The sequence below is a fragment of the Sciurus vulgaris genome (assembly GCF_902686455.1).
Source record: "Sciurus vulgaris genome assembly, chromosome: 6".
Taxonomy (NCBI): domain Eukaryota; kingdom Metazoa; phylum Chordata; class Mammalia; order Rodentia; family Sciuridae; genus Sciurus; species Sciurus vulgaris.
The window spans coordinates 153,631,253-153,658,742 of record NC_136466.1 but is presented as its reverse complement, the minus strand read 5'-3'; the positions used below and the strand labels follow the sequence as shown (position 1 = coordinate 153,658,742).

General features: G+C 33.1%; 1 protein-coding gene across 1 annotated transcript in view; it reads right to left on the bottom strand.

Moving 5' to 3' along the window:
* Positions 1-27,490, bottom strand: part of CDH12 (cadherin 12) — a 993,970-nt gene that overhangs the window by 98,645 nt on the left and 867,835 nt on the right. The window contains exon 6 of the mRNA XM_079145106.1: positions 1,706-1,825. Within this exon, the coding sequence (XP_079001232.1) occupies positions 1,706-1,825 (120 nt within the window). The remainder of the gene's footprint in view (positions 1-1,705; positions 1,826-27,490) is intronic.

The window sequence follows — 27,490 nt, the reverse complement described above, 5'->3', positions numbered from 1 at the left end:
CCTCCAATACTTCACTAAACCAGAGCAGGTTTAGCCCTTCTGGATTCTCTTCAGCTTATAATTGCCTCTTGTTTTAAATTTTTGTCTCTGTTACCAAAATACCCAACAAGAATACCTTAAAGAAAGGAAAATTTATTTGGGGCTCACAGTTCTAGAGGTCTCAGTCGTCATCTTCCCACTACGGCCATGCCAACCAGCTTACTGGTACCACTAGTCCTTTCAATCTAGGATGAACTTACTAGATTTCAGATCTCACAATCCAATTATTTTATCTCTGAGTATTGCTGCATTAACACAGAGCTTTTGGGGGGATACCTCGCATCCAAACTGTAACACTCTTAAAGGAATTCTTAAAGGACTGATAAGTCCTCTTTACTCTCAACTGGTTTTTAGGTCTACAAAAAGGAAAGACTCACTTTCTTGCTCTCAGCTTCATAGACTTCTGTTCCCCCATTGACCTCATGATGAGGGAAAGAAGTGAGCAGAAGATGGTAGATTCAGTTGACAGGAAGTTCTGTAGGTTCTGCATTTGTTTCTGATTTAGTTTAGAAACAATATATTTTATGTTTCTAGGCAACATTAATAGATTATTAATTAAATATCTCATTGACATACCAGATGTTAGCACATACCTCTCTTAGGTAATATATTTGTATTATAGCAATAAAATATCTACAAAATATACAAATATATACATATATAATATGATGTCTTAAATTTAAAAAATTAACACTGATTTTAGTCTATAATAACTAATCTTCACATTTTTAAAGATAGTTTATTCTAGTATGTTGACAATTTCCCATTATCTTCAGCTAACATAATAAATAGTATCTGATTTATTTTGCAACATATTTTACTGTACTACATAATGGCTATCAGCCGGAGTTTCTGCTTTAACCGTGATGTGACATGGAATTCCTACTTCATTCACTAGTTAGAGTGGTTGAATCCCCATTACAATATATTGAGAGTTCAAAACGGACTGGTTGAAAGAAGAGATATGGTATTTCATTTAAAAGGGAAAATAAGAACTGGGAGTCTCTCAGTGGTGGAGAACTTGCCTGGCATGCATGAGATCTTAGGTTTAATCCCCAGCACCACAAAATAGAAGACAGGGATATAACATCTTCCATGTGCATATGCTCCTGGTCTTTCTACAGTATTCATATTATATTTGGCCTTTAAATCTGTGATTTAATTTTTTTTATTTAGAAATGTGATGATTTTGAACACAGGCTACAGAATCAATGGTCTTGATGTTTCAGTCTGTCCAGTTTTCCTTTCCTTCATTACAAGCATGTCTATCTTGACCTTAGCCAGTCACTTATACAAAGAGCAATAGATGTTCCAGGAGTTTTCTATGCACTGATAAGGCCAAAAATGGAATATAATTTAATTCAACCAAGAAACCTGAAATGAAAAGTTATTTAGCCAGATGAATTAAAAAACTGACTTTTGAAAATTTTAAATAAGACAACCAGAGGCTTTGTAAGTATATGTGAGAAGGTTTATATTTACACAAATCTCAAACAAAGGGAAGCAGTTCTGCAGTAGTTAGGTGAGATGCTATTGTCTTTGCTCAATATGATGCTCACTGAATCTTTATTGCTGTACTAGAATAGGCAATTTCCATGCCAAGATTTAATTACAGTTTAAATATTTGAAGGAGTGGTGATTATATTGTTGCTAATAAAAAATTTACCTGTCTTGGGATCAATAGAGAAATAAGGTTGTCCCTGAAGAATGCTGTAAACAACTCTGGCACTGTTTCCATAGGTCGGGTCATCTGCATCCGTGGCCTTGACCTGGAGCACATATGCACCTGGAAAATAAGACAGTGTAACTCGAGCTTCCTTCCTGTACAGAGTTGCAGGCCATTTCTAGAATTTGCTGGACTCTATTTTCCTTTGGAATTTGGCATTTCTCAGAAATGTCATGAGACATTATGCCACTGAAGAAAATTAAACCGTTGTAATCAAAATATCAGCCAGTGACACATCAGAACCACAGTGAGATATCACATCACCCCAGTACAAATGGCTAGGATCAGAAAGACTAAGAGGATAACAAGTGCTAGTGAGGATATGGAAAAAAAAGGAGCTTCACTTAATGCTGGTTAGAATGCACATTAGTATATCTATTTGGGAAAATAGTGTGAAAGGTCCTCAAAATTTTATATCAAAACTTCTTTTCAACCAGTGGTCCCACTACTTCTGGTTCCAAGGGAATTATATATTTACGGAAAATGAAATCAGAATGTGGAAGGCCATTTGCTCTCCCTTGCACATTGCAACTGTATTCACAATAGCCAAGAAATGGAAGCAAACTCAGTGTCCCTCAACTGATGAACAATAAAAAAAATAAAAATAAAAATGTGGTGCAGACACAAAGTGGATACTAATCTGTCCTATAAATGAAATTCTGTCCCTCATGACAGCATGGATCGAAGTACAGATCATTATGTTAAGTGAAATAAGCCAGGCACAGAAAGACGATTATCACATGATCTCACTCATGTATGGAATCTAAAATATTTGATCTCATAGAGGTGGAGAGTAGTACGGTGGTTCTCACAGTCTGGGGAAGTCCAGGTGGTGGAGAGTGTGGAAAATGTTGTTGAACGTGTTCTGAGTAACAGGAACAGGAGCAAGAAGCTCTGGTGTGATACTGCATCATAGGGGTCTACAGATGACAATAATGTACTGTATGTTTCAAAAAACAAGAAAAAAGAATTTTCAAAGTTTTCACCATAAATAAATGATAAATATTTAAACATTTCACAATTTGTACATGTATCAAAGCATAGTACGATATATCATTAATATACATAAATGCTATATTTTCATGCATTGGTTAAAAATAGATTTAAAAATGTGTAGTGGTAGAGCCGTTACTGCAAATAGCACATATTTTAAACATCTGTTTTAAAAGCTATGCCCATTTCCAGTAGCTACATCATTGAACTGAAAGTCGTCAAGGCAGCATTATTGATTTCTACACCAAAGAAAATGTGGACACCACTTACATTAGCTCATCTGCTTACTGTGGATGCTTTAATTTCATGATTAGAATATCAATAGTGAAGCTAAAAGGTTTAGAGGCTTACTGAACTTCAGAGGTTAAGTGATTTGCAATTTCAAGTTACAAATCAGCAACTACATACATTAGGAAGCCTTTAATTAGAAAAGAATATTTGAGAAATTGAGGAACCATATTTAATTGCAAATAATTATAGTGTCAAATAGCTACAGAACACCTCTTGGTCTCAAGACTAAATTAAACGGGGTTCACTGGCATCGAAAAACACTGGAAAGTCCAAATTATCTGTAGCTTTTCTACTTTTTTTAAAAAAAAATGTGTATATTATTTATGTACTAAAGGGAAATTGGAGAGAATTTTTTTTCTGTATTTTTCCCTTATCTACTTAAGCATTCATAAATCAGTTTCCAAGAACTTTTAAGTACCCCTTCCAATGTCTTCAACAGTGTTATTCTTAAATGAGAAAAAACAAAAAAGAAAGACATCATAACTTGGATCAAAATGATATTTTGCTTATAATTGGACAGAAATCTCTGTTAAGCATATGCATGCGAGTGTGTGTGTGTGTGTGTGTGTGTGTGTGTGTCCTAAGTTTTACCATGAGCAGGACTCTGAAATGTTTTCTTTGAAAACTAATATTAAAATCTTTGTGTGAATCATTTTTAAAGTTTTGTTATTTAAAAGAGTGAGAAGTACTCCATTAAACATAGAAGTAGCAGGTATTTGTCATACAACCCCATTTTGTGATTCAAAAGAATCACATGATAGCAATGTTTCTCCACTTTAAACACATTATTAAAAAGAGCTGTTGATTCAAGTTCAGAATAGGTAATTCCTGGCTTGCTTTGTCAGTCGTTCCATGCCTTTCCCCATACTAAGACAAAAGTCAGGATTTTCATGTTCTCTCACTAAAAATTATCAGTTAAATTTAAGAAGTATTTATGCCTTCAAGAACTACATTCTTCAGTGCTTGGCTAGAACACCATTTGTTCCTGACACCATTAAACACTAATGCCTGGGAAGTAGAAGGAGGCTGTGGACTGGGCAGTGGAAGAGGCAGGCATGTTTAGTGTGCAATAGGGAAATAATATACTAATCAATGATTTTCACTGAAAATGGAGTTGTCTTCTATTAGACATCAGCCTAGAATTTATTCCCTATCCCTCAAATCTAGGTACAACAGTATAACATTCTATCTGCAGTGCAGAGAGAATGTAGCTCATAGAGAAAACATTACTTTATAAATGGTTGGCGTTAGAGTGCAAAATGTTCAAGGCAGGGTACCGAAACGCTTCAAGTTCCCTTGATGCTGCTCTGATCAGTACAAATAAGTACTGTATTTTTAGTAATAGTTAAAGTCAACACTAAAATATATATATATATATAAAATTAAGAGCAAGGGACAAATTGAACATAGCAAGGTATAGTACAAAGAAAGAAGAGGTGTCAGGAGGAAACCAAATGATAGAAACTGAACAAAGTGAGTGTTTGCTAGCATCAAAATGACCATGAGTTACAGCTCATTTGAGATCCAGTTTGGATGTTGCATTAGGTAATACTGTGATAAACAACAACAACAACAAAATACTAAAGACTGGGATGATTTAAACAATAGAAAGCAAAGTTCTCACAGTTCTGGAGGCAAGAAGTCCAAGACCAAAGTGGGAAATTTGGTTTCTGGTTAAGACCTGTCTTCCTCCCTTCTAGAGGGCCACCTTGTAACTCTGTCCACATGGTTTTTCCTTTGTGCTCATGCGAACTGGGAGAGCTCTGACATCTTTTCATCTTCATAGGAGACCAGATCTATCAGGTCAGGGCCCCACGCTTATGATTTCATTTGTACTTAAGACTTCTTAAAAGGCTATATCTTGAAATACAGTCACATGGATAGGGCTTTGGCATATTAATTTGGGGGGAAGGTACAATTCAGAATAAAGGTGAGGAATGTTTTATATAGTGATTGGGAAAAGAAATATTTGAGAAACTTCATTTATATGAACACTTGAACGAAATGAGGTGAAGTTTTTTGTACTTGTTTTCTAGTTTGTTTCTTTAACAAACTAAATTCTATGTGTTTATTGAGTAAAACATGATGTTTAAAATACTTGCATACACTTTAGAGGAGCTAAATTGAGTTACTTTCTGTATGCATTACTTTACATAGTTATCAATCTTTGGGTTAAGAAAACCTTAAAATTGTGCTTATTAGCGATTTTTAAAAATATAAAACAGTTTCTGACATAATGACAATTCAAATTAAGATTGTTTTTTGCTTCAAAATGGTGCAAAGTTTGTGCATACATTCATTCAAGAAAAACCATAGGTCAAATTGTGAATTTTGATCTTTTCCTGAGCCAGTGATACATAGTAGAATACAGCCTTAGGGTACTTGGAAGCAGCATTGGCAAGCAACAGCTCCTACAGTAAACCCTGTAATCATGAGGGTAAAAATCAATACTCTTTTTTGGAGATAGTTGCTTAACAAATTAAATGAAATATTCAACACTTTATTATAAAATAGGCTTCATGTTGATTTTGCCCAACTCTAAGCTAACAATGGTTCTGAGCATGTTTAAGGCAAGTTAGGCTCTAAACTGTGATTTTAGTAGGTTGAATTTATTATTCATTACTGATAATATTTTCAACTCACAATGGTTTTATTGTATGTAAGTCCATCTGTACATTGTTTTCAAGTATATTCACCATGTTGTACAATATATCTCCCGAACATATTCCTCCTAACTGAAATTTTGACCAAGCTTTCCACAACTCCCTTCTTCCCAGCCCCTGGAAACCACAATTGAGCTCCCTGCCTTTATGAGGATATTTGAAGAGTTTTTTTTCATGGAGAGACGAAGTCTAAGGCTAAGGTACGCTGAATGTGCTCAGGGATTCAGGAAACACTGAGTCACACTCACTGGAGATTACAAATGACGCAGAAAATGAATATGTATGGTTTTTAAAGCTATTGTTAGACCTATCCTCTCTCTCCAAGATGTCATTGTCTTTATCTCATTATAACTCATTGCACCTGTCTAATTACCCAATTACCCCATTTCAACTTTTATTTATATAAAATATAGAATTATGCACACATTCTCAAACCTTACTTTGCTCACTAAAATATGTTAAGTAGACATCATCAAAAAGCACAAAAAATTCACCTCATCTTTCACTAATATCTACTTAATGGATTCTCTTTTAAAAGGATTTTGTTTATTTTCTCTATCGCAAATAATTCTGTAGTTGGTAAATTCTTACCATTGGCATAGCGCTATCCAAAAGCATTTGCACTCCATATGTTGATATCCATTGTCAAGTTGTTTTTCAAAGGGTTATACTAATTTGTAGTCCTACCAAGAGTATGATTTCTGGCATCCTCATCCACCCTCTTGTTCTTATTTGTAGTTCTGTATTGAGTGAACTTTGGTAGTCCAGAACCTTAGGTTTATTGTCATTTCTATTTTGTGTATGCATTAGGCACACACACACATGCAAATATGAACTGGCATCATCACATTCTTAACATTTTGTCCTTTACACATTGTTATCTATTAATCTGCATATTGGTTATACATTTTCTAGCTTATTTTAATTTATTTATTTAATTTTTCATCTTTTATTTTTGCATTTTTATATGTTCTTGGTTAATGATTTGAAAAGCATGTTCTTCCCTTCCTCAGTACTAGGTGTTTAATCAAGGGATACTTTATCACTGAGATACAACCCCCGAGCTATTCCCTTTTTAAATTTTGAGGCAGTCTTACTAAGTTACCAAGATTGCCCTCAAAATTGTGATCCCCTGCCTTCATCTCCCAGGTTCTGGAATTATGTGTGAGTCACCATAACAGGGCTCATGAAATTAGGTTGTGCTAATTAGGACTTTTTATGCATATATGTTAATTTGAGTTTACATGTATATATGTACACACTTTAAAATATTATGAATTGTTTGTGCTTGGTGATAGTTGTCTTTATTGCCTTTTTTTTAAAATAATTTCTTCCACAGTGCATACGGTTCTGGGACCCAGAAAAGACTAGTCACTTTCCTTCACAAGGGAACCACACAGAGCTTGCTTCTGCTTGTGTATATCCTGTGATAATTATGCTTTATTCATTTGATTTAGTTAAGAGAATATTATCAAGGTCAGAATGGATTTTAGTAATCACAGAATTTATACTGACTGCATTTCATAATTCAAGAATTGAAGATCAATGTTAATATCACTCTTTGATACTACCACAGAAGAATGTAACAAGATGAGGGTAGACCACAGCCACACTGACAACTGCAACTGAAGTAGTCATTAATTTTTTGGTGCACTCATTTCTCCTTTTAAGCAACATCATTAGTATCTACCATGTGCTAGATATCACTTTTAACATACAAGAAATAAATATTGCATAAATATTTATTATATCAATGCCACTTTTAGCATGAAAATTTTATATTCTGCATACAATATTACTTGCATTCTGAGTACTTAGTAAATAAATTTGCTAGAAATCCATAGAAAATTAAAGTGTATTAAATCTAACATACAGTTTCTACAAAATTTTTCTTTAAAAGTTTGCCAATGTATAGGAATATTCTATTCATCAAATAAGTCCTTCGCTTTTAATCATTCTGAGACTGTCTAAATTTATTTGCATCCTCACCATTGTGAAATGGAAAGCATCACAAATGCTTTCTCATCTGGCTTCTTTTACACAGACATATCAGAGTCTTTGATTCAACACAAAAATTTACCCTTCTCCTCTCTATTTAAAAATACGTTAAGATTCAAAACAAACAGTAAACAAACAAAAACTCTAATGGATTTCTAATTTTTTTTTAATATCTAAGATCATTGGCATGCTCTGACGAGAATGACATGAATGGGTTTCAAATGCTCTTTGCAAATCATGTTCCAATAGTGCTATCAGAGAGCCCAGGTCAGGACGGATCATACCTCCTGCTGTCTGTGATTAGGCTCTTCCCTGCCTCTGAGCTCTTGCTTAGGTGATCCTGCTACTTGAGGACTTTGGCCTAACCTTTGATGTACCTTTCATGCCACTTCTGTGAACCCTTATTTTTTGACTTCCAAGCAGAGATAATTTGTTAACTTCTCTGTTTCTCCATCAGCCTTAGTAAATTTTGATATTTTAAACACAATATAGCATTCTTCTTTCTTAACAAACTACAAAATGTTTTACTTCAATAACCCTACTATATTCCTCTTCGTATACTACCACCTGGTACAGGTCTTCTATGAACTGTGTCCAAAATAGTATTCCATCAATTGAAAAAATTTAGTACTCCCATAAACATACAAAAGACACAAACATAATACACACAATTCTACTAATAGGGGACTTGGTAGTTGGTTATAGTGTTTAGCACTTTCTTAAATACTGAATTGGACGTTCCACTATTCTTGAATTTCTAATGAATCTCATTGTTCTCACTGCAGAAAGCATACCGATAATAAGTGGTATATTTTAAAAATAGTCAAGATTTATCTAAGATATGAAAAGAAAATGAGAGATGAGTTAGTAAGAATATTAATCTAAATAATGTTTATTTATTTTCAGTACTAATGATTGTGATGAAAAATAGAAATACCATTATGTACATCAGACTTTTTTTTTTTACTTTTTCCATAAGTACATTGTATTAGAACATTGTATTATGTTCTAGACATCAGATAGGAAGTTATGGAATGATAAACATAGTGACTTTTTTTCAATTAACACTTAAAAATCATATAAAATTGAAAAACCATGTACTTTATTGCATAGAGAAGACACTAAACAGCATCAGAATGTTAAGCAGAAAAATGTTCATTGTAAGTCTAGAGAAAATATGTGTGTACATGCATACAAGAAGCTACAATGGAATGGGAAATAAGAAATTGTAAGGTGGGATCTGCTAAAGCAGTGTTTAATTATCAATTAAAATTAAACATAGATGAACAGTGGATGAATCTCATCTTTATAATGGCTAGGTCATTAATCAATTTTTGCATTAGATTTCAGTGTGCCGCTCTAGATATTTGGTTTTTAGTTTCGTTCGATAGATCAATTTCCTGTGTTTGTCCCCTAAGACTTAGTAATGATTTCTGCATCCTCTTTCTCTTTATCCAGAGTTTTGTATGTTTTTATAATGATTATTAACATTGTTGAGATCCTGATCAGAGTATAATTTCTTGTTCCTGAGTGTGTCAGGTATCAGAAAGTTTTTAAACCTCTGCAGGTGGGTTTGACGTTTAGCCAGAGCTGAGAAGTCCATTTCTACACAATTTTCCTAAAAGAAATGCAAATTTGAATTGGATGCATAGAATGACATTGTGATTTTTATCTTTGTCTCTGGGGCCTATGTCCAGGTTTGAATCCTAACTTCATTGAAAGCCAACTGTGTGGACTTATGCAAACTCATGTCTGCTTCACTTTCCTTATTTACCAAAAAAAAGAAATAAAGAAAAGAAAAATAACCCATATTCTTGTAGTGCTAAAGGAGTAAATATTTACATAGTAATTACAATATGGTTGGTCATATAGTATATGATATTTAAGTATATGTAAAATAAAATCAATACATAAACTTGTTTTTATTTTTTTGCATCACACATAGACTGACAACTGCCAAAAGTTTAACACTATACTGGATCATGTGCTCCTCCCATCCCTTAATATTCAATTTTTATCTGAATTTTATCTTCTACGTATGACAAAACATGACTTATGGGCCGTATTTTTAAAATACAATAAAATACAAAAAAAAAAAAAAAATAAGTAGACTATGATGATATTGGACTATTTTCTTAGAAAATAAAGAAAGAAGAATTTATTTTTTTATTTTTACAAAGTGTATTTTGATTCATTATGCACAAATGGGGTACAACTTTTCATTTTCCTAGTTGTACAGGATGTAGAGTCACACCATTTGTGCAATCATACATGTGCATAGGATAATGATGTTTGTCTCATTTCACCTTCTTTCCCTTCCGGCCCCTCCCCTCCCCTCATTTCCCTCTACACAATCCAACGCTCCTCCATTCTTCCTTTACCCACTCCCCCTGTTATGCATCAGCATCCATTGGAAGAAGAAATTATACATTTGTTGAATCTGCCTAAACTAATCAGAACCTTCAAGATGGAATATGAAAGACATAAAAACTCCCCAGCATAGAATTTATAGCCTCTTGAACTATTCCTCCAAGATCAGAACAAAAATTTTGTTTTTTTTTTTTTTTTCCTCTCATCCCAACACTGCTCAACCTGGCCCTCAAGTAGCCCCTGCATATCTAAAACCCATGACATCAACTTATGATCTATTATTCAATCCAAGGACACAACGGCACTCTAAGGTTATAAAATTTTTCCTCCTAGATATGTCCTAAATATTTTAGACTATACATATTTACATCATGTGATTCAAAACCACTCTGATGGATAAATGAATCCATTTTTATGAGTACTCAATCTCTCAGTTGTGTGCCAAGAATCCTATATGGTGAACATCACTACAAATTAATCCACAGACACACACTGAACTCCAATCATCCTTAGGTGATGGCACCTAAGGTCATTTGGAAATTATTTTCACATAATACTCTAAAAAAATTCTAAAGAAATTAAGGATAAATGTGTGAGTTTGAAATACATTCACTTAGTGACTCTCAGCTCCAATTCAATAAACTTTTAATATTTTTTCTATATAGCATTATATTCTTCGAAGATAAATAAATCATTTTTGATTCAAATGTATATAACCAACGTGTTAAGAATCAATTAATGTGATTAATTAGAATTTATTTAGTATGTATTCTATTTCTTTAATATATTTTTTAATTTTATCAGGTGATTCTGCTGTTAGGGTCAGATCTACCTGGAAATCTAGTTATTTCTACAAATCTTTCTATTCTTCAAATCTATGTGTATATTATGTGTATATACAGTAAATGCATTGGTTTTACTATATATACCTGAATTCAGAAGTAGTTTAATTAAATGGTAATAAGATCTTTTGAAAGTTTTTATAATGATAATGTAATTTTGTGCATGTGTGGTATTGGAGATTAAATCCAAGACTTCATATACGCTAGAGAATGCTCTACCACTGAGCTACAGCCCCCTTATTTTTTATTTTATTTTTTTATTTTGAGACAGTGTCTCAATAAATTCCAGCTGAACTCTGCCTTGCAGTCCTCCTGCCTCAGTTTCCTGAGTATCTGGGATTATGGGCATGTGCCACCACGCTCGGTGAAAATAAAAATACTAGAGAAGTAACTCCCTAATGACTATCCCACTTAATATTGCAAACTGTCCATACATGTCTTCTTCTATAATTATCTCTATCACTCACTCTTTTATACATGCAAAAGTTGAATTCCATGGAGTCAGTAGGCTCAAGTTTAAAGCACGCAATTTTTTTTTCCTGGTTAACAATGATTACTTCAGGAATGTGTATGTGACCCATTTAAAGCCAAGAAAAGCAGAAGAGATATGTTCTGGGACTTTCTTTTTTTTAAATTATTTATTGAGATTTTTATTTTTTACAGACTGCATTTTGATTCATTGTACACAAATGGGGTACATCATTTGGTTTCTATGGTTGTGCACAATGTAGATTCATACTAGACCCTGGTCAACATCCACCCTTTCCAGTTGTTTCAGGAGCAAAGCTGCTAGTTAATTAGATCACGATAAGTCTTGATTGCATTCTAGACTTGTTTTAGAACTTAGTTTATATTCAGTTCAGTGTCTCATTAGTGGACCATTGATAAAATGTCTTTCCTCTCTAATCTGATACTACTTTTAATTAAAAATATTAGCTTCTCATCTAGATTATAGTATTACCGTTTTTAATAACCCCAAAACTGCCTGTTTAACACCTACAATTCACTCTGCATAATTCAGCCACATTTGTCTTTCAAAAATGTAAATTTGACGTTGTCCTTAGCAGTGTCTCAGATGTTCTTAGGAACTACCTCTCCTATTACCTCCGGGTTCATCTCTTGCCATAGTCTCTGCTTTATGCTGCCTCTGTACAATAGCAGTTTTCTAAGACAGAGTATTGCTCCATATTCTGCTATTTATGCATACTGTTGTGGATGTTAGAAATGTCCTCTTTGCCTACTTTAAAGACTGGCCTCAGTAGCTCCTTTTACAGAAACTCACTTCCATATGTTTAGAATGTCTTGGTGCAAGTCTCTCCATTCCTACTGTGTCTTACACCAGTCACCTACAACTGATTCTGCTTTACTTTCTTTTGGAATTCCAGGAACTATTATATAATAGGTTTTTAATGCATGCCTTTTGTGTAAACTAATAAAGGAACAAATGTGACTGGCTAAAAAAATAGTTTTAATCAACTGATGTTAGAAGTTTTCAATGAAGCCTTAGATTCCTTGACTCAGCCAAAAGGCTCAATGTTCCATCCTGTCAATAATTGTGAAAGCTGCGCTGTTTTGTTGTTTGTTGCAGAAATCAAAAGAGCAGTTTCAAATCAAAAGTGTCTTGAGAACTCTTAAGGGCAATGGCAAAGGAGTACAAAAAAAAAAAAAAATCGATTACTAGCATATTGGCAATCCTGACATCTCAAGCCCTGCTAAGTCCACAGAAGAGTGCACAATTCTACTTTCAATTCCAAGAAAGAGAATAGATGTTCCTAAGAGCAAACATTAAATTGACATCATATGTATGCAGAAAATATATTTCAATAAAATCTGGAGTTTGGTTATTGCAGTTCACATTACCTGGAACCAGGTCACCTTAACAATAGATTATCACACAAAATCAAAGGCATGATGATACCATGTGACTTTGCAACACTTTCAAAAGTGCTTTTGCATTCCCTTGAGCCCCAGGCCCTGTGTCACATGTGTGTAATCTCAGAGACTCTGAAATCTGAGACAGGAGGATACAAAGTTTGAGGCCAGCCTGAGCAACTTCACAAGACCCTCTGCAACTTAGTGAGAGAGTGTCTCAAAATAAAAATAAAAATGACTGGGAATGTAGCCAAGTGGCAAAATGCCTTTGGGTTGAATCCCCAGTACCAAATACTACTATTACTACTACTACTACTACTACTACTACTACTACTACTACTACTACTACTACTGCAACTACTACTAGTTCCCATAAGTAGTGATAACAACAGGGTCTGGCTGCAAAGGAGCAATAATTGCATATTTCTGTTTAAAATATTCTTAGCTGATAGAGAAGGGTGTATCATTCATGTGTAATAATGTGATTTCAATATTAAGATTTTTTTTCTTTTCCTTTGCCATGGTTAAATGCTCTAGTGATATAAGGTGACTTTTGACATAGTAACTGTTAACAAAAATAATAGATTTGGAAACTTGTTTTGCTAGATTTGTTATACCTCAATCAAGACAATTCACTGTAGCTAAACAAAATTTAAACTTACTTCATGTGTCTTCTGATTCAAATTCTCCCAAGTTTTTAAACTGACATCAATTTCTTCATCTATAAAATGGAAGATTCAGGAATAGATTCTTCTATGCTGATAAATATTATAAATCCAGATGGGGATAGATTGTATTCATAGTTGCTGAAATCAAACACTGATGAATGGGCAAATCTTCATTTCACATGCTATCAAATTATCATTTCACATCATATGTTTCTGTATGAAAAGTTGGAACCTATGATTTGTGTTGGAGCTGCAATATAGAAATCATTCTTCATGATGATTTTTATTTTTACATTATAAAACAACTTTAAAAGTGAGACATGAGTTTCAAAGCTTGTGAAGTATAAATAAATATTTGTATTTATTACTATTTGTTTATTACTACTTTATCACTACCTTATAGGATGATGTTTTACTGACCATTTGAAAAGAAAAGAGACATCATATCACTAAACTATAATTTTCATTCATTCTAGGTGCAACATTGAATTTAACCAAGAATTTATACATGGATGCTGATAGCTGGAGGTATTCCTATTACTTACAAAGGAAAAACATTTGTATTCTATTTTATAGTACATGGTTGATGAAAAAAGTAAAACTAAGTATGCCATTTATTTCCAAGTGAATGTGATAGGTCTTAACTAATTTAGGACTCTAGTATTTACCTTGAAGCTTCTCCCAACTATACTGAAGTATTTTTTCAATATTTTGGTGATTATGTCATTACATGGAACTTTTCACATACAGCATTTTAATCAAAGCTTTCAGGTGGTAAGTCAATGATAAAATATAGTAGAGATTAAAAGATAAAAAAGGGGATTAAAAGGACAAAGGAGAATGAGTTATAGCTAGATGGGTTTTCCTAGAAATTCATTTTATGTCCCAGCTATGGAGACAGAAAAGATAACTAATGAAATCTAGGACAGCACTAGCCAATGTTCTAGGAAGATGAAAGGATTCAGAATATGAGAGCAATGAATTTTATTCATAGTTGATTTAAAAGGTAGATTGAAAATTTGGTGAGAGGCAATTTTGCCTAGTAGAATTACAAATTACTGATGAATGCTATGTAAAATTAATACTTATAAAAAAAAAACTGTGAGAAAATAAATTTCAATAAATTTAGCAGCTGGCCCAAGGTCCATCAGGCATTTCAGAGACCTGAATGTATGCTAGGCCTGAGGTTGGGCTCCAAGTTGTCCTTTCCTGTCCTGAGCACTGACCTGGGGCCACATTCAAGCAAAGGCTGCCATGGTTCTGAGATTTTGGCTAGCAGCATGTATGACCTTGAAATTCTGGAAAGTAGTTTGGTCCATTCCATAAATCCTATACCAACAAGTATGTCTGAGTCAAACAAATTTATATTTCCTTCAAAAGTTCTCACCCTTCAATCCCCATTCCTGCTATGATTTTCTTTATAGTCTTTTTTGTAAAAAGGGCTTTCTTCCAGGAAATGGAATTGTGCCCGGAGTGTGGCTTCCTTTTCCTCTTCAATGTCCCTGCATGAGACTGGAACTTATTTGTTGGAGGACCATGTTAGTATGGTGGTGCTTTCCATGTAGTGTGTCATATTTTATTTTTTCTTCTTATCCTGGCATATTTTATACACAGAAGTCCCTATAAAGTAGAAGTAATAGATAACAGAATTCCTGTGGTCCCCAGCCATCAACATTTTCCATCTTGGGAAGGAAAACTTTATAGACTCAGGACTTCTTTTTTTTTTTTTTTTTTTTTTTTTTTTTTCAATTCTGAAAGATAAGATTTGGCATTGAAATGCAAACCCAAATCTTCCATAATTTCCAGATTCTGAAATCACAAGAACTTCCACTTGTTTTTTTCACTGACACTGAAGATACATATTGAATATCAGGACATATTTTTTAGATGTTCTCTGGGGTTAGAGAAATTGTCTTTATTTTTTTTTTCTTATTTCTTAATTTTGTTTTGTTATTTTAATTTTTAAAGTGTGTGTTAAGTGATCAGAGTTGTAAGCAATTAACTGAAAATAAGACATAAAACACAAGCAAAAGCAGCAACAATAACCACAACTATAATAACAATACCCAAAAAACTCCCCTGTTAAAAATAGTGCTTGAAGAACTTAAGACTATTTAACATGAATTATAGGGAATTGAGAAAATAATTCTCATCAACAGCTCTTGTCTTCCCTAAAAGGATTGAAACATAGCAACTAATTTATTTGGAGCTACTACAATGTGTCAAACACAGTATGAAATATTTGATGCATTTAAAGTTAAACCTGTCCTGCTTCTATGATTCACACTGTTTTTATAAATGTAAACACTTACACAGCTTTTTCATTGGTGTGACTAAATGATCTGACAATTTTAGAGGAGGAAAAGTTGTTTTGGGAGCTCATAGTTACAAAGGTCTCAATCCATAGACAGGCCCCTCTCTTCTTTGGGACTCAAGGTGAAGCAGAATATCATGGAGGATGAGTGTGGTGGAGGAAAGTAGCTTAAGACATCACTCCAGGAAGCAGAGTGAGAGAGAGCTCTGTTCAACAAAGACAAAGTATGTATCCCAAAGGCATACCTCTAATGACCCATCTCCTCCAGCCACACCCTACCTGCACATAGTTACAAACCTTTTAATCCCTTTCAGGAGATTAATTCACTGACTGAGTTTAGGCTCTCATTACCCAATCATTCTATCTCTAAAACATCTTGAATTGTCTCATATATGAGAACATACTACATTATAATGCCGGTCACCTAAAGTCAGAACTTTTAGCAAATGGAATGGGGGAAAACTCTTTTAGCTGAAACCAAGACCTTTGCTCATAACCACCATGATGGTCAACTATGGGGTGAAAGGAACTCTGGGTGAAGAATCTAATTTGTTTCATTTTATCATCTTGGTACAATAATTAGTACTTTTGTTTTAAATCAAGAATTCAGCTCTTGAGAAATACACTACTCATTGTATTTTGTTTTATAATTCAAGTAACCAAATAATCGATTTCAGTGAAATTCAGTTTAATATTTACATTTTATCTTTTTTAAAAAAATTTTTAGTTGTAAATGGACACAATACCTTTATTTCACTTATTTATTTTTATGTGGTGCTGAGAACTGAACCTAACACCTCACACATGCTAGGCAAGTGCTCTACCACTGAACTACAGCCCCAGCCCCATTTTAGTTTTTTTGATATTAAATGAATATGTTTATATATATATATACATATATATATATATGCTCTCATCATACATATATATATATTTATTTACAGGATTTCACATTAACTGAATACTTAGGACACAATTTGTAAATCAGTCATGTATGCTTAACACTAAATATAAGTAAATATATTAACGACTAGTTCATTGCCTTTTAGTCTTATCATTTATACAACTAGCACCACTATAACCCATATTTGACCCTCAGCAACATAGTAGAGTAACTAAATAAACATTTATCTAAGTACTAATTTTAGATGCATTTGTATACTTCATGATTTATTCATTTGAAATTTCAAGATAAATAATAGATATCTTACCCTAGCCAAAATAAATTCCAAAGCAATATTTGCAAGTTAGATCAAACAATATTTCCCATCGTTAATTAAGAAACAATGTCCAGGATTATCTTTAGCATAAGACAGATATTATCTATGAATTCTTTGTTCATGCTATAACAAATTAAGCCCTGCTTCATTGTGCTAATTCTTCCATTAATTGAAATAATGTTTTGTCAGAATTTATCCTTATGTTGTTCATGATTTATATGTAATTTGCTTTATTGACACACACAGACACACTCAGAAAGTGATAGGAAGAACTTGTAGGATTTATGAAAGCTGTATCATTATTATTTTATTAGTATTTCAAGAAGAATTTTTAATCAGAAAAAAAGGGTCGAACCAACATAGATTTGCTGTACTGCTCTCATCATTATGCAGGTGTCTGTCTATTCCATTGGTAGTACAGTTACAACATTTAATAGCTGACCAACTTAAACTCCTGGCTTAGGCAGTTTTTTTTTTTTTTTTTTTTTTTAAGTTGTCCTTTAAAAATGCATTCATTTAGTTTCTGCAACTACTTCCTGAGGTAATAACTTATTATGACAACTTCCCTTGTTTAAGCAAATTAAGTTCTCACAATAATACTAAAAAAATCCTTTCATTCATATTTTATACATAAGGAAACAAATGTTTTCTCAACTATATCAAGATCCTAAAACTATAACACTCATGTATGATTAAGCTGTGTAGTTGCTGAGCCACTGCTATAGGTTACTGTGTGCCATGGCCTCTTAATTGACATGAAATGGATATCTGCCAATTGAATTAGGGAGTTGGCAGCACCATCTTTAGCTCCATAAAAGTTCACCTATTCAATAAATGACTCGTGCAAATCATCCAGCTTCTTTTTCCCCCCACAATTATTTACCTATTTATTAGAATATTTAAAAGTATGTTGCAAACGTAGCCATGACTATATCACACAGTTTTGGTAGTCCACATAATTATTATATTTTTTTCTGATTTTCAATGGTATCATCTTCTTTTTCTTGTTTGTTTGAAGTTTTTATTTTTTATTTTTTACAGTCTGAATTTTGACTCATTGTATTCAAATGGGGTACATCATTTCGTTTGAATGGTCGTACTTGATGTAGGTTCATACAATTTGCATAATCACACATATACATAGGGTAATGATGTCTCTCTCATTCCAACATTTTTCATACCCCATCTTCTTCTCATTTCCCTCTACATAATCTAAATTTCCTCCATTCTTCTCTCACTCCTCCATCCCCCACCCCCATTATATATCATCATCTACTTCTCAGGGAAAACATTCTGTCTTTGGTTTTTGGGGATTGAGTTATTTCACTTAGCATGATATTCTCCAATTCCAACCATTTATTTGCAAATACCATAATATTATTCTTCTTTATGGTTGAATAATATTCCATTGTGTATATATACCACAGTGTCTTATCCTCATTGTTTAACTGGATGGATAGCGTCCTCTGTTCTCAGTATGTCATGTTTGACTCTTTCTTTATTTGGTTCTTTAATTTTGAAGGAGGTACTCACTTAACAGCCAAACAATTACTTGGAATGTATATATATTTTTATTTCCTTAAATAGATCAGTCATTGGAATAGATTGACCATCTGGCCACATAGAGCATTCTTAGTTCAAAATCATCTTTTTTGTATGTAAAATGCATTGCTTCATTGATTTCTAGCATCTATGTTGTCACTGCTCCTGGTAACTCTAATGTCACTTTGATTCTTTATTTTTAGTGACTTATTTGTTCAATATTTTTACTTTGGTAGATTTTCTTTCTTTTTTTTCCTGTCGTACTGGGGATCAAACCCAGTTGTGCATTCCCACTGAGCTACATCTACAGCTGATTTTTTTTTTTTTTAATTTCAAGTCGGGGTGCAGGCTGGCTTCAAACTTGCAATTTTCCTGCCTCAGTGTACCGAGTTGCTGGGATTACAGGTGCACACCACCAACTAGGCTTATTTGTATTTCTTTAACATTTATTTTTCTCCTCTGAAATTTTGGAAAGGTTTGTCCAACTTTGGCATCCTGATAACTAAAATAAATAATAGAGTTTTTTTTTTTTTCATTCCTTATCCTGCATACTTTTTAGTGAAATTTTAAATCTCTACCTTATCTGATCAGATTCATAAAATTATTGACTTTTTTCTTCCTGACTTCTTTTTCTGGAATTCTTATTCTTATATTCTCTTGGTTATGATTTCTCTTGCTTTTTCCTTCTAACATTTAAAACAAAAAATAAACAAAACAGAACTTTCACATTTTGTTCTATATTTTTAAAAAAATTCCTTTTCTTTGCTTAAACATACCTCCAAATATTAGGCATAAGAACTTACTTTGTGATTATTTCATTTTCCTCACATTTTTTACTGAATTTTAGATTCCATTGAAACTTGAATTTGTATGATATTGGAAGTGATTTCACTGTTAGTTTTGGTATGCTGTTCTGAGTATTTTTCATTAAAGATTATTTTTTATCTGTTTTTATGTTACAGTTTTCCTCAAATATATGATGATTTTGCTTTTTGGCTCAACTTTTAAGATGAACAGTAGCATCATTTTGTGGAACATGCATGTGTGGTCAGAGTTTGTTTACTTAGGACAGAGGCTTTTAACAGGTGTGCTTGGAACCATGTGTAATATGAAGGTGGATCAAGTTTGGTAAGAGACTAATTATCTCTCTCTAAGCAGCAGAGACCATCAGAGCCATGGGGTCAGTGTTACACAAGTTGTCTTATTATCAACCTGAGTTGTCATAGGACAGAATCACTATTGAAAATGTGATAAAATGTGATATGAAAAGAGGCAGGAAGCTTAGTTAGGACTTTCCTACTTATACATAACTACAACTTGATTTAAAGTGAATGTTTATTATTTCTCAACTGACAATATTTGAGAAGACTTTCCACTTACGTTTTAATTGTCTTCATCTTTATCCTCATTTCAAATATTTCTCTGGTGATAATTCTTTGAACATCCCTCATTTGCCCATTCTTTCATTCCTTACTGAGTTTTGTTTTTAGACACCTACTTTTTATGGTTGATAAAAATATCAAAACAAAAAGTTTGTGACTTGGTTGTTATAGATGGACAAAAATCAAAATAGATAACAATAATACAAAACTGTAATAAATATAGTATTTTGAGTAAGCAGCTAAAGGCTGTTTATTCTACCACCTGATGGACATTAATGGTGGCATAGATGTGAAATGTGAAATCTTCCTTACACAGTTAAAACCTGTCCTCCAGTGACTTTTCACTCACTTGACCCTTGGAGATAATGTGCTTCTACAACTTGCAATGATGACCTTTTGAAATTGGAATTCAGCTATCATGTTGCTCTTTGATCTTTCCTTGTTCCAAATGAATATATTTACCTTCTTCGACTCTGCTTTGTATAACGTGATTTCTTACTATGAACTGTCTTGGTCAGCCTTCCATGGTCCTGCTAAAATTCGTCCCTTGCATCTAGAAGTACAATCTTGAGTGGCAGACGAACAGTACCAGGTTGTAATAGGACTTCACTTTTGTTAATGTAGAGCCAGTATTAACTATTTTACATAATCTGTTGTATTAGGGGACACAGTAGTTAAGAATAAAATTACTTTTGAGTGGTGGTAAGAGTAGATGGCATAAGCAGGGATTGCTTCAAATTTGTTTTCTCTTAGTCCCAGATTTTCTTTCACCTTTTTTTTGCTGTACTAATGAGACAATTCTTTGAGAACTTGATCTAATCAAATCACCTAAAAGTAAAAGATAAAAATATATAAATCAATGAGAGCCTTAGAAGACCACTGTAATGGATAGGTCTGGGAAAATATCTTGCAGGGAAAATATTTGGTTGCAATATTCTGCAAAAAAAAAAAAGGTTAACTCAGCCTGGCACAGTGGTGCACAACTGTAATCCCAGCAGCTCGGGAGGATGAAAAGAATTTTGAGTTCAAAGCCAGTCTCCGCAAAAGTGAGGTGCTAAGCAACTCAGTGAGACCTTGTCTTTAAAAAAACACAAAATAGGGCTTGGGATGTGGCTCAGTGGTTTAGTGCCCCTGAGTTCAAACCCTGGTTCTTCCCCTGCAACAAAAATTAATGCATAGAATGATGTGGAACACACTGTGAATCAAGTGTAAGAAAGAATGGAGCAATACTTGCTGGCCTTTCATTTCTTTCCTATAGTTTTGTTTAATATACTTTTGCATTATTAAAATGTTGATTTCTTCATATGAAACTCAGGGGCTTCTTGGTTTCCAGAATTTATGGTAATTACTCATCAATCGCAAACACCTCACCTAATAGTTTGTAGATAATACATGTCATTAATATTATTGGGGAACAGAAGGCCCTAACTTGTAATTTTTAAAATCTACGTAAAATGTTTTTCTCTAAACATAGAAGTAACACAGGTTTGTTCAAATCCTGATATCTACTATTTGTGATAATACCTTTCAAGTGTTTATTGTGCTTTCTGCATAAAGTAAGTTTATATCACATTATTCATAATATATTCTGCTTTTTTAAAAATTTGACAGTATATAATGATAACCATTAAGTTTTTAAAATTATTATTGACATATTTTAATAAAATACAAAAATATTTCATGAAACAAATTATCAGACTATTTTTAAAGCTAATCCTTTTTTAATGGTTGACTAGTTTATTCCATGGTTTAACCATTACAAGGGCATAGTGCATATTCTTGCACATACAAATGAATGCGTATTACAGAATTAATTTACTTTTATGCAAGAGCTAAGGATTTAAATTAGAGAAGTATATCTTATTATATATTTATGAGATAAAAATTATTGTATCTTAGACACTACTCTTACATACTTAGGAAAATAAAAGTCGACATGCCACATTGTACATGATATGTTTGTATTTTATCTCTGAAACAGATTTTCCAATAAAAGATAGAGAAAAATGTTTCAAGCATTTTCTAAAAAATAAAATTAGGTCATTAAAAGTATTTACTGTCTTAATTTCTAAACTTCACAATGTGTAAGGGCTATTTTTCCTTTAAATATTATCATAATATAGCAAAACAACATGGGAAGAAGGGAGACTTGGTTTCTGGCTCAGTGCAGGGGTACCCTGCAACTCAGATTAGGAGACCTCCTGGTCTCTGAACAAGTTCCCCACCTGTTACCTCCCTCATGGCTTTTGCAAAGCTCTAGTTGCCTGTATCTGTAAAGAGAGAGGCTGGCATTGCTTTTGTGAGTCTTTGTCTTCTATGAAAAAATATCGTGAATTAAACAGTTTGAAGCTAGACTCTGGAAGTCACTTGTACAGAAGGAATGTGAAACAAAATATTTCACTGAAAGAAGCCTCTTTCTAGTCCTTGTATTCACATGTGTAAGACCTTGATAACAAGGCTGCCTATGCCTTTAGTATCCTCAACACTGAGAAATCTGAAAGGCATATTCTATTCTAGTCATCTCAGAAAGGCACATTATTATCTTTCTCCTGCTTTTTTCTCTGTTGCCTTTGGAAGTTTCTTAGTATAAATGATGAAGAAAGGCTGCCTTTGCCTAAATCCCTCCCTGTGTTAGTGCCAGAGGCCACTCCTTTCCTTAGCCTGTAAGTTACCTCACATTGGTATTGACTGATTTTGCCCACAGAATCTGCTAAAACATCAGTTTTAGTCTCCGACACTTCTTATAGCTGTATGACCAAGAAAACAAAAATCTCAAAGCTTCATTCTATATATCAGGAAATACGGGGAGCAAGTTTAAATGATCAACACTTAAATCAATGAATCAAGTATAGAAAATGATCTTGATTTTTCCCTTTGTAAAATATAGTAAACACGTATTCACGTGTGTGTGTGTATGTGTGTGTGTGGGTGTGTGCCGCTTACATTTAATTCATTTGTTTTCAGGACTTAAACATCTACTTTACTTTGCTGGCATTCATTTCCCTCACACATCTCTTCTTCCCCACCACCAAGCACAGCATCACAAACTTTTGATGAATGGCTGCTTCAAGAGCTGACTAATGAATCTGTGAATTAAGCTTCTGAATCTCTTTTTGTGCTATAAGTATTAAATCAGTTGTTCAGTATAATAGTTAATAGAAAGCAAGAAGAAGAAATAGAACCGTATGGTCTTACTTTCAGCTACTTATTTGGCTAAGAAATGATTTCAGTTCTTGTATCTCTCATATGATTTCATCATTCTACCTTCTTCAAACTCAATGGAGAGAATAAAAATAATTACGTGTCATATTTATTTAATTGCATTTGCATACTACTAAACATGGATACACCCCACCCTCATTAAAACATTCTTTTAGAAACAGAATGATTCTCCATCTTTAGGTTTTGCAGCAAAAATGTACATAAAATACAAGGATGTTTGCGATTCCGCATGTATTTGAAAAAACAGAATTGAGCAATAAAGCTCATTTTATAAAACTGCATTAAAAATACCAGAGCACTGTCAAGTATAGTTTATAACAGTGAATGTGAATGGTTTTACCTAGAGTAAAAACAGAAAATAAGAATTGAAAATTTAAATAAATATCAAAGTAAGAAAACAGTTTGAGAAAAAATTATTATTTCTCCATTTGACCATGTTTTCAATATTATACAAATTTTCTAAACACCATTATAATTTCACAGAATATTAAGTATTGTCAGAATTCCAACAAATGATGAAGTTAAGTACCCCAATCATGACGTGTCAATATTCATAGAACTCCTTCTCAGAAGAATGAACTACCAGTCATATCCTGTTTATATATATCAAAATTGCAATTTATATTTCTGTATTTAAAAAAAAGATTTCCATCACTTTTGCATCAGCATGACATTTGAGATAAAGAAGAATTCAGAAGTTTAGGATTCAGGAAACCATGTTCTTGGATGTTTGATTCTACATTCAAATCATCTTTCTTCATATAGAACAAAGTCAAGTTACTAATGTGGAACTTTTAGGCCTCGCCTAATTTTGGAGAAAGTGAGCAAATAAATATTAACTTTGCTTTCTTCTTAAGCTCATAATGTTTGAACTACACATTACTTAAAATGAAATTTCTAACTGGACACAGTGGTGCATGCCTGTAATCCCAACAGCTCAGGATACTGAAGCAGAAGGATTGCCAGTTCAAAGCCTGCTTCAGCTGAAGCAAGGTGCTAAGCAACTCAGCGAGACCCTGTCTCTCAGTAAAATACAAACAAACAAACAAAAAAATAGGGCTGAGGATGTGGTTCGGTGGTTCAATCCCTGTTACCTCCCCAGAAAAAAGAGAAATCACTTTTTAATCTTCATTTTATATGTGAGGAAACCAGTCAGAGAATGTTAATTGATTACATATTGCATAGCCTATACTATACCATGAGGTAGAAGAAACTAAGCCCCTTTGTTCTTCAACCAAAACTCTTTTCTCTGCCCAACTTTAAAGAATATCTTCACTTCATCATTCTTACAGCAGAAAACATGGGGGCCGTTGAGTGACTTGGAAAATGATGCAAACACAATCACAAGTAACAATGTTTTGTCTGTTTTTTATGGTTTCTTTTCATAAGAAATGCTACTTTAAAAAAACATCAACAGACAAAAGAATGATCAAAAGTCAATCTCTAGATTCAGCCATCTGTGTGTGGATGTGGTCAAAGCAGCTGAATTTATCTCTGTGAGTCAGGACAAGCTGATCAATATTCCATGATAACAGTTTCTATTTTTACTTAATTATCTTCACTAAATGTACCTTATTAATTATTTGGAAACAAGGGGATTGATGTGTGGCTGGATCACATCAGAACTTTTTAAAAAGGGAGGAAGGAAGAGAGGGAGGAAGGCAGGAAGGTAAGACAGAGAAAGGTGTTGGAAACTAGGAAAGATTTCAACTCCATTCTAAATCAATGGCTGCTAATATGAGCTCTCTTGAACTTGTTCCAAGTCTGAACTGATAAATTTAAATGACCATGAAAGTTATGTCAAGCTGATATAACATGTACAAAGAACAATTTCTTTGACTTTAGATCATTAAATCTCATAATTTCCTGCAATAAATAAGAATGATCCCAAAGATTAACTTCAGTTAATGAAGAGAAAATGCATGCCACTTTTAAATGATACCTTTGATAAAGTTAGCAATGTGACAGATGTGTTTAATAATAGAAAATCGATGATTGATAAACAGCCAGGTATAGTAAAGATACTTGGCAAGACTGAGTGATGTGACTGTCAATCATGGTGCTGAGTTCTCTTGTGTGCATGATTCTTTTTAGAATGAAACAAAATGTCCCTTAGGGAATCCCTCAGCTTTGGAGTGGATGATGTTTTCTAGGATTGCAATGGGAAAAGTAGAACTTTTCACTTTTGTTACTTTACTCAGTTTTCTCAATCACATGAAATTACTTACTTAGAAAAGAGATTAATTTGGATTATATAAAAGTCAGCTTTGCTTTTCCAGTCTAATTTTATTCACTCAGCATTAAAAGACACAAATTCTTCCTGTGAACAAAGGTCATAATATATGTTAAAAATGTTTATTTTTGTTCAAACACATGGAATTAAATATTTATATATATACAATGCTCGTGTCAGAATAAATTGATCTATATTGGTAAATCTTTTGGAAAATAATAGAAGATGGTTGTCAAGGATTGGACCTATGATGCTGCTTCTGATCCTTGAATCTGATTTGAATTTATCTGATTTAAAATCTGATTTAAAATCATGTTATCCATCTTTGGTTTCTCCCCCACAAAATCTGCTTTATCAATAAAGTAGTATTCATTTACCTAATAAGTTTTCTGAAATAATAATTAAGGTATCACTGATACCCTTGAACTACAAATATGGTATAACAAATGACCTGCAATACTGCACAGAGAATTGGTCTTGTTCTTGACAAAAGGTTTAAATAGACACATTTTGTCCCATCCCTGTTTCTTTCTCTGTATTGTACCACTATAGTAACAGCAGTCCCTGCATCCTGTCCTTGTCCTTATCCTTTAGACATTGACATCTGCTAGCAGATATCTCATTTGCACTGCACTGCAAATGACTCAGAACAGGTTTGATCATTGCCTTTCAAGTTAATTGTGAAATTTCAAGCATGGATGGATCATGTTAATGGGCACTTGCAAGAACTATTTAGTGTATACTATAGTTGAGGGTGGAAGATAGGATTAGAAATTACATTAATAAGACCACAGCAACAAATGTCCACAATAAATAGAAAATTCAAGGGAATGAGAGGAAAGAATATAATGATATTCAGAATTGCATAATAAGTTTAAAAATGATCATATCAGAGAAGAATGGAGGAAATCCAGCCACATCCTCTTGTGAAGAAACACACACCTAGAGACATATTATTTGTGTATCTTCTCTCTTGCTAAATAGTGCTGGTTACATTTGTTGTTACTAACTGTATCTAACATTCTTGAATTTTCAGTAAAATAATATAAAGTTAGCATTTTTGAGCCATTCAATCACTCAAAAATAGGAATTCCAAATATTCTTGTCATGTTGGTATTTCCTGTAAAATGTAGAGGTGTACCGTCACCATAGACCTAAGATTATTTTTAATTGATGCTGCATGTTTTCTTATCTACTGGCATATAAACATATAAGCAAGTGTGATATATAGAATTACTTATACCACCCCTTCTTTACCATTGGTTTTGAATCCCAGGGGAGTTTAAAGTAATGAATTCCTAAGAGAAATGTACCAACTGAAATTCTTCCTTAAGCCCGTTCGTTTTTATCCCTAGCTTGAGTTTTGAATTTTAAAACTAAATATCTGAGATTAACATTTAAGTGAAAATGTATTAAACATATGCAACTATTGAATGCTAGACAAATGACTAACTTTCTGGTAATCACCCCACTGTCCAGTACTTCAGAAAATGATGTTATAGATTCATGAAGTGGTAAACTCATCAAGCATACCACTTTTGAGGTTTATTTGGTTCTTAAAATTTCATTCACTATAATTTTTCTGAAGCAAACTTACAGTGTTTCAATTTACTATATTCCTAGTTAAAAATGCAAATGAAAATAAGTAAAGCTCTTTAGTTCCCTTCTCTTTATCCACAGAATATTTGGAAAACACAAGGTGACCAAAAATCATAATTACTACTGATGGCTAAATCTGAAAAAAAAATATTGTTTGAATGGATCATCATACAAGTTATTTTGTTGTGATAGAGCTTGCTAGAAATATGATCACCTGCAATGCTTGTTAATATGGAAATAGAAAAAAAAAGATAAATAGTACCATAGCCAAGACCATGTGACTAATGTTCAGTCTGTTGTTTTTTTTTTTTCTCATTTTTTACCAATCTGATGAAGAGAAACTTTCATCATTAGATTAAATGATTAGTTTAAATGAATTAAAATTTATTGATCAAAAGTATAGGCTTCCTATGACTGTGCACATCTAGGTAATACTGACATTCTACACTTTTGTAACATTGAACTTATCTGTATTTTGTTTTAAAAAAACCTCCAAGGTGACACTTTGATGTTTTA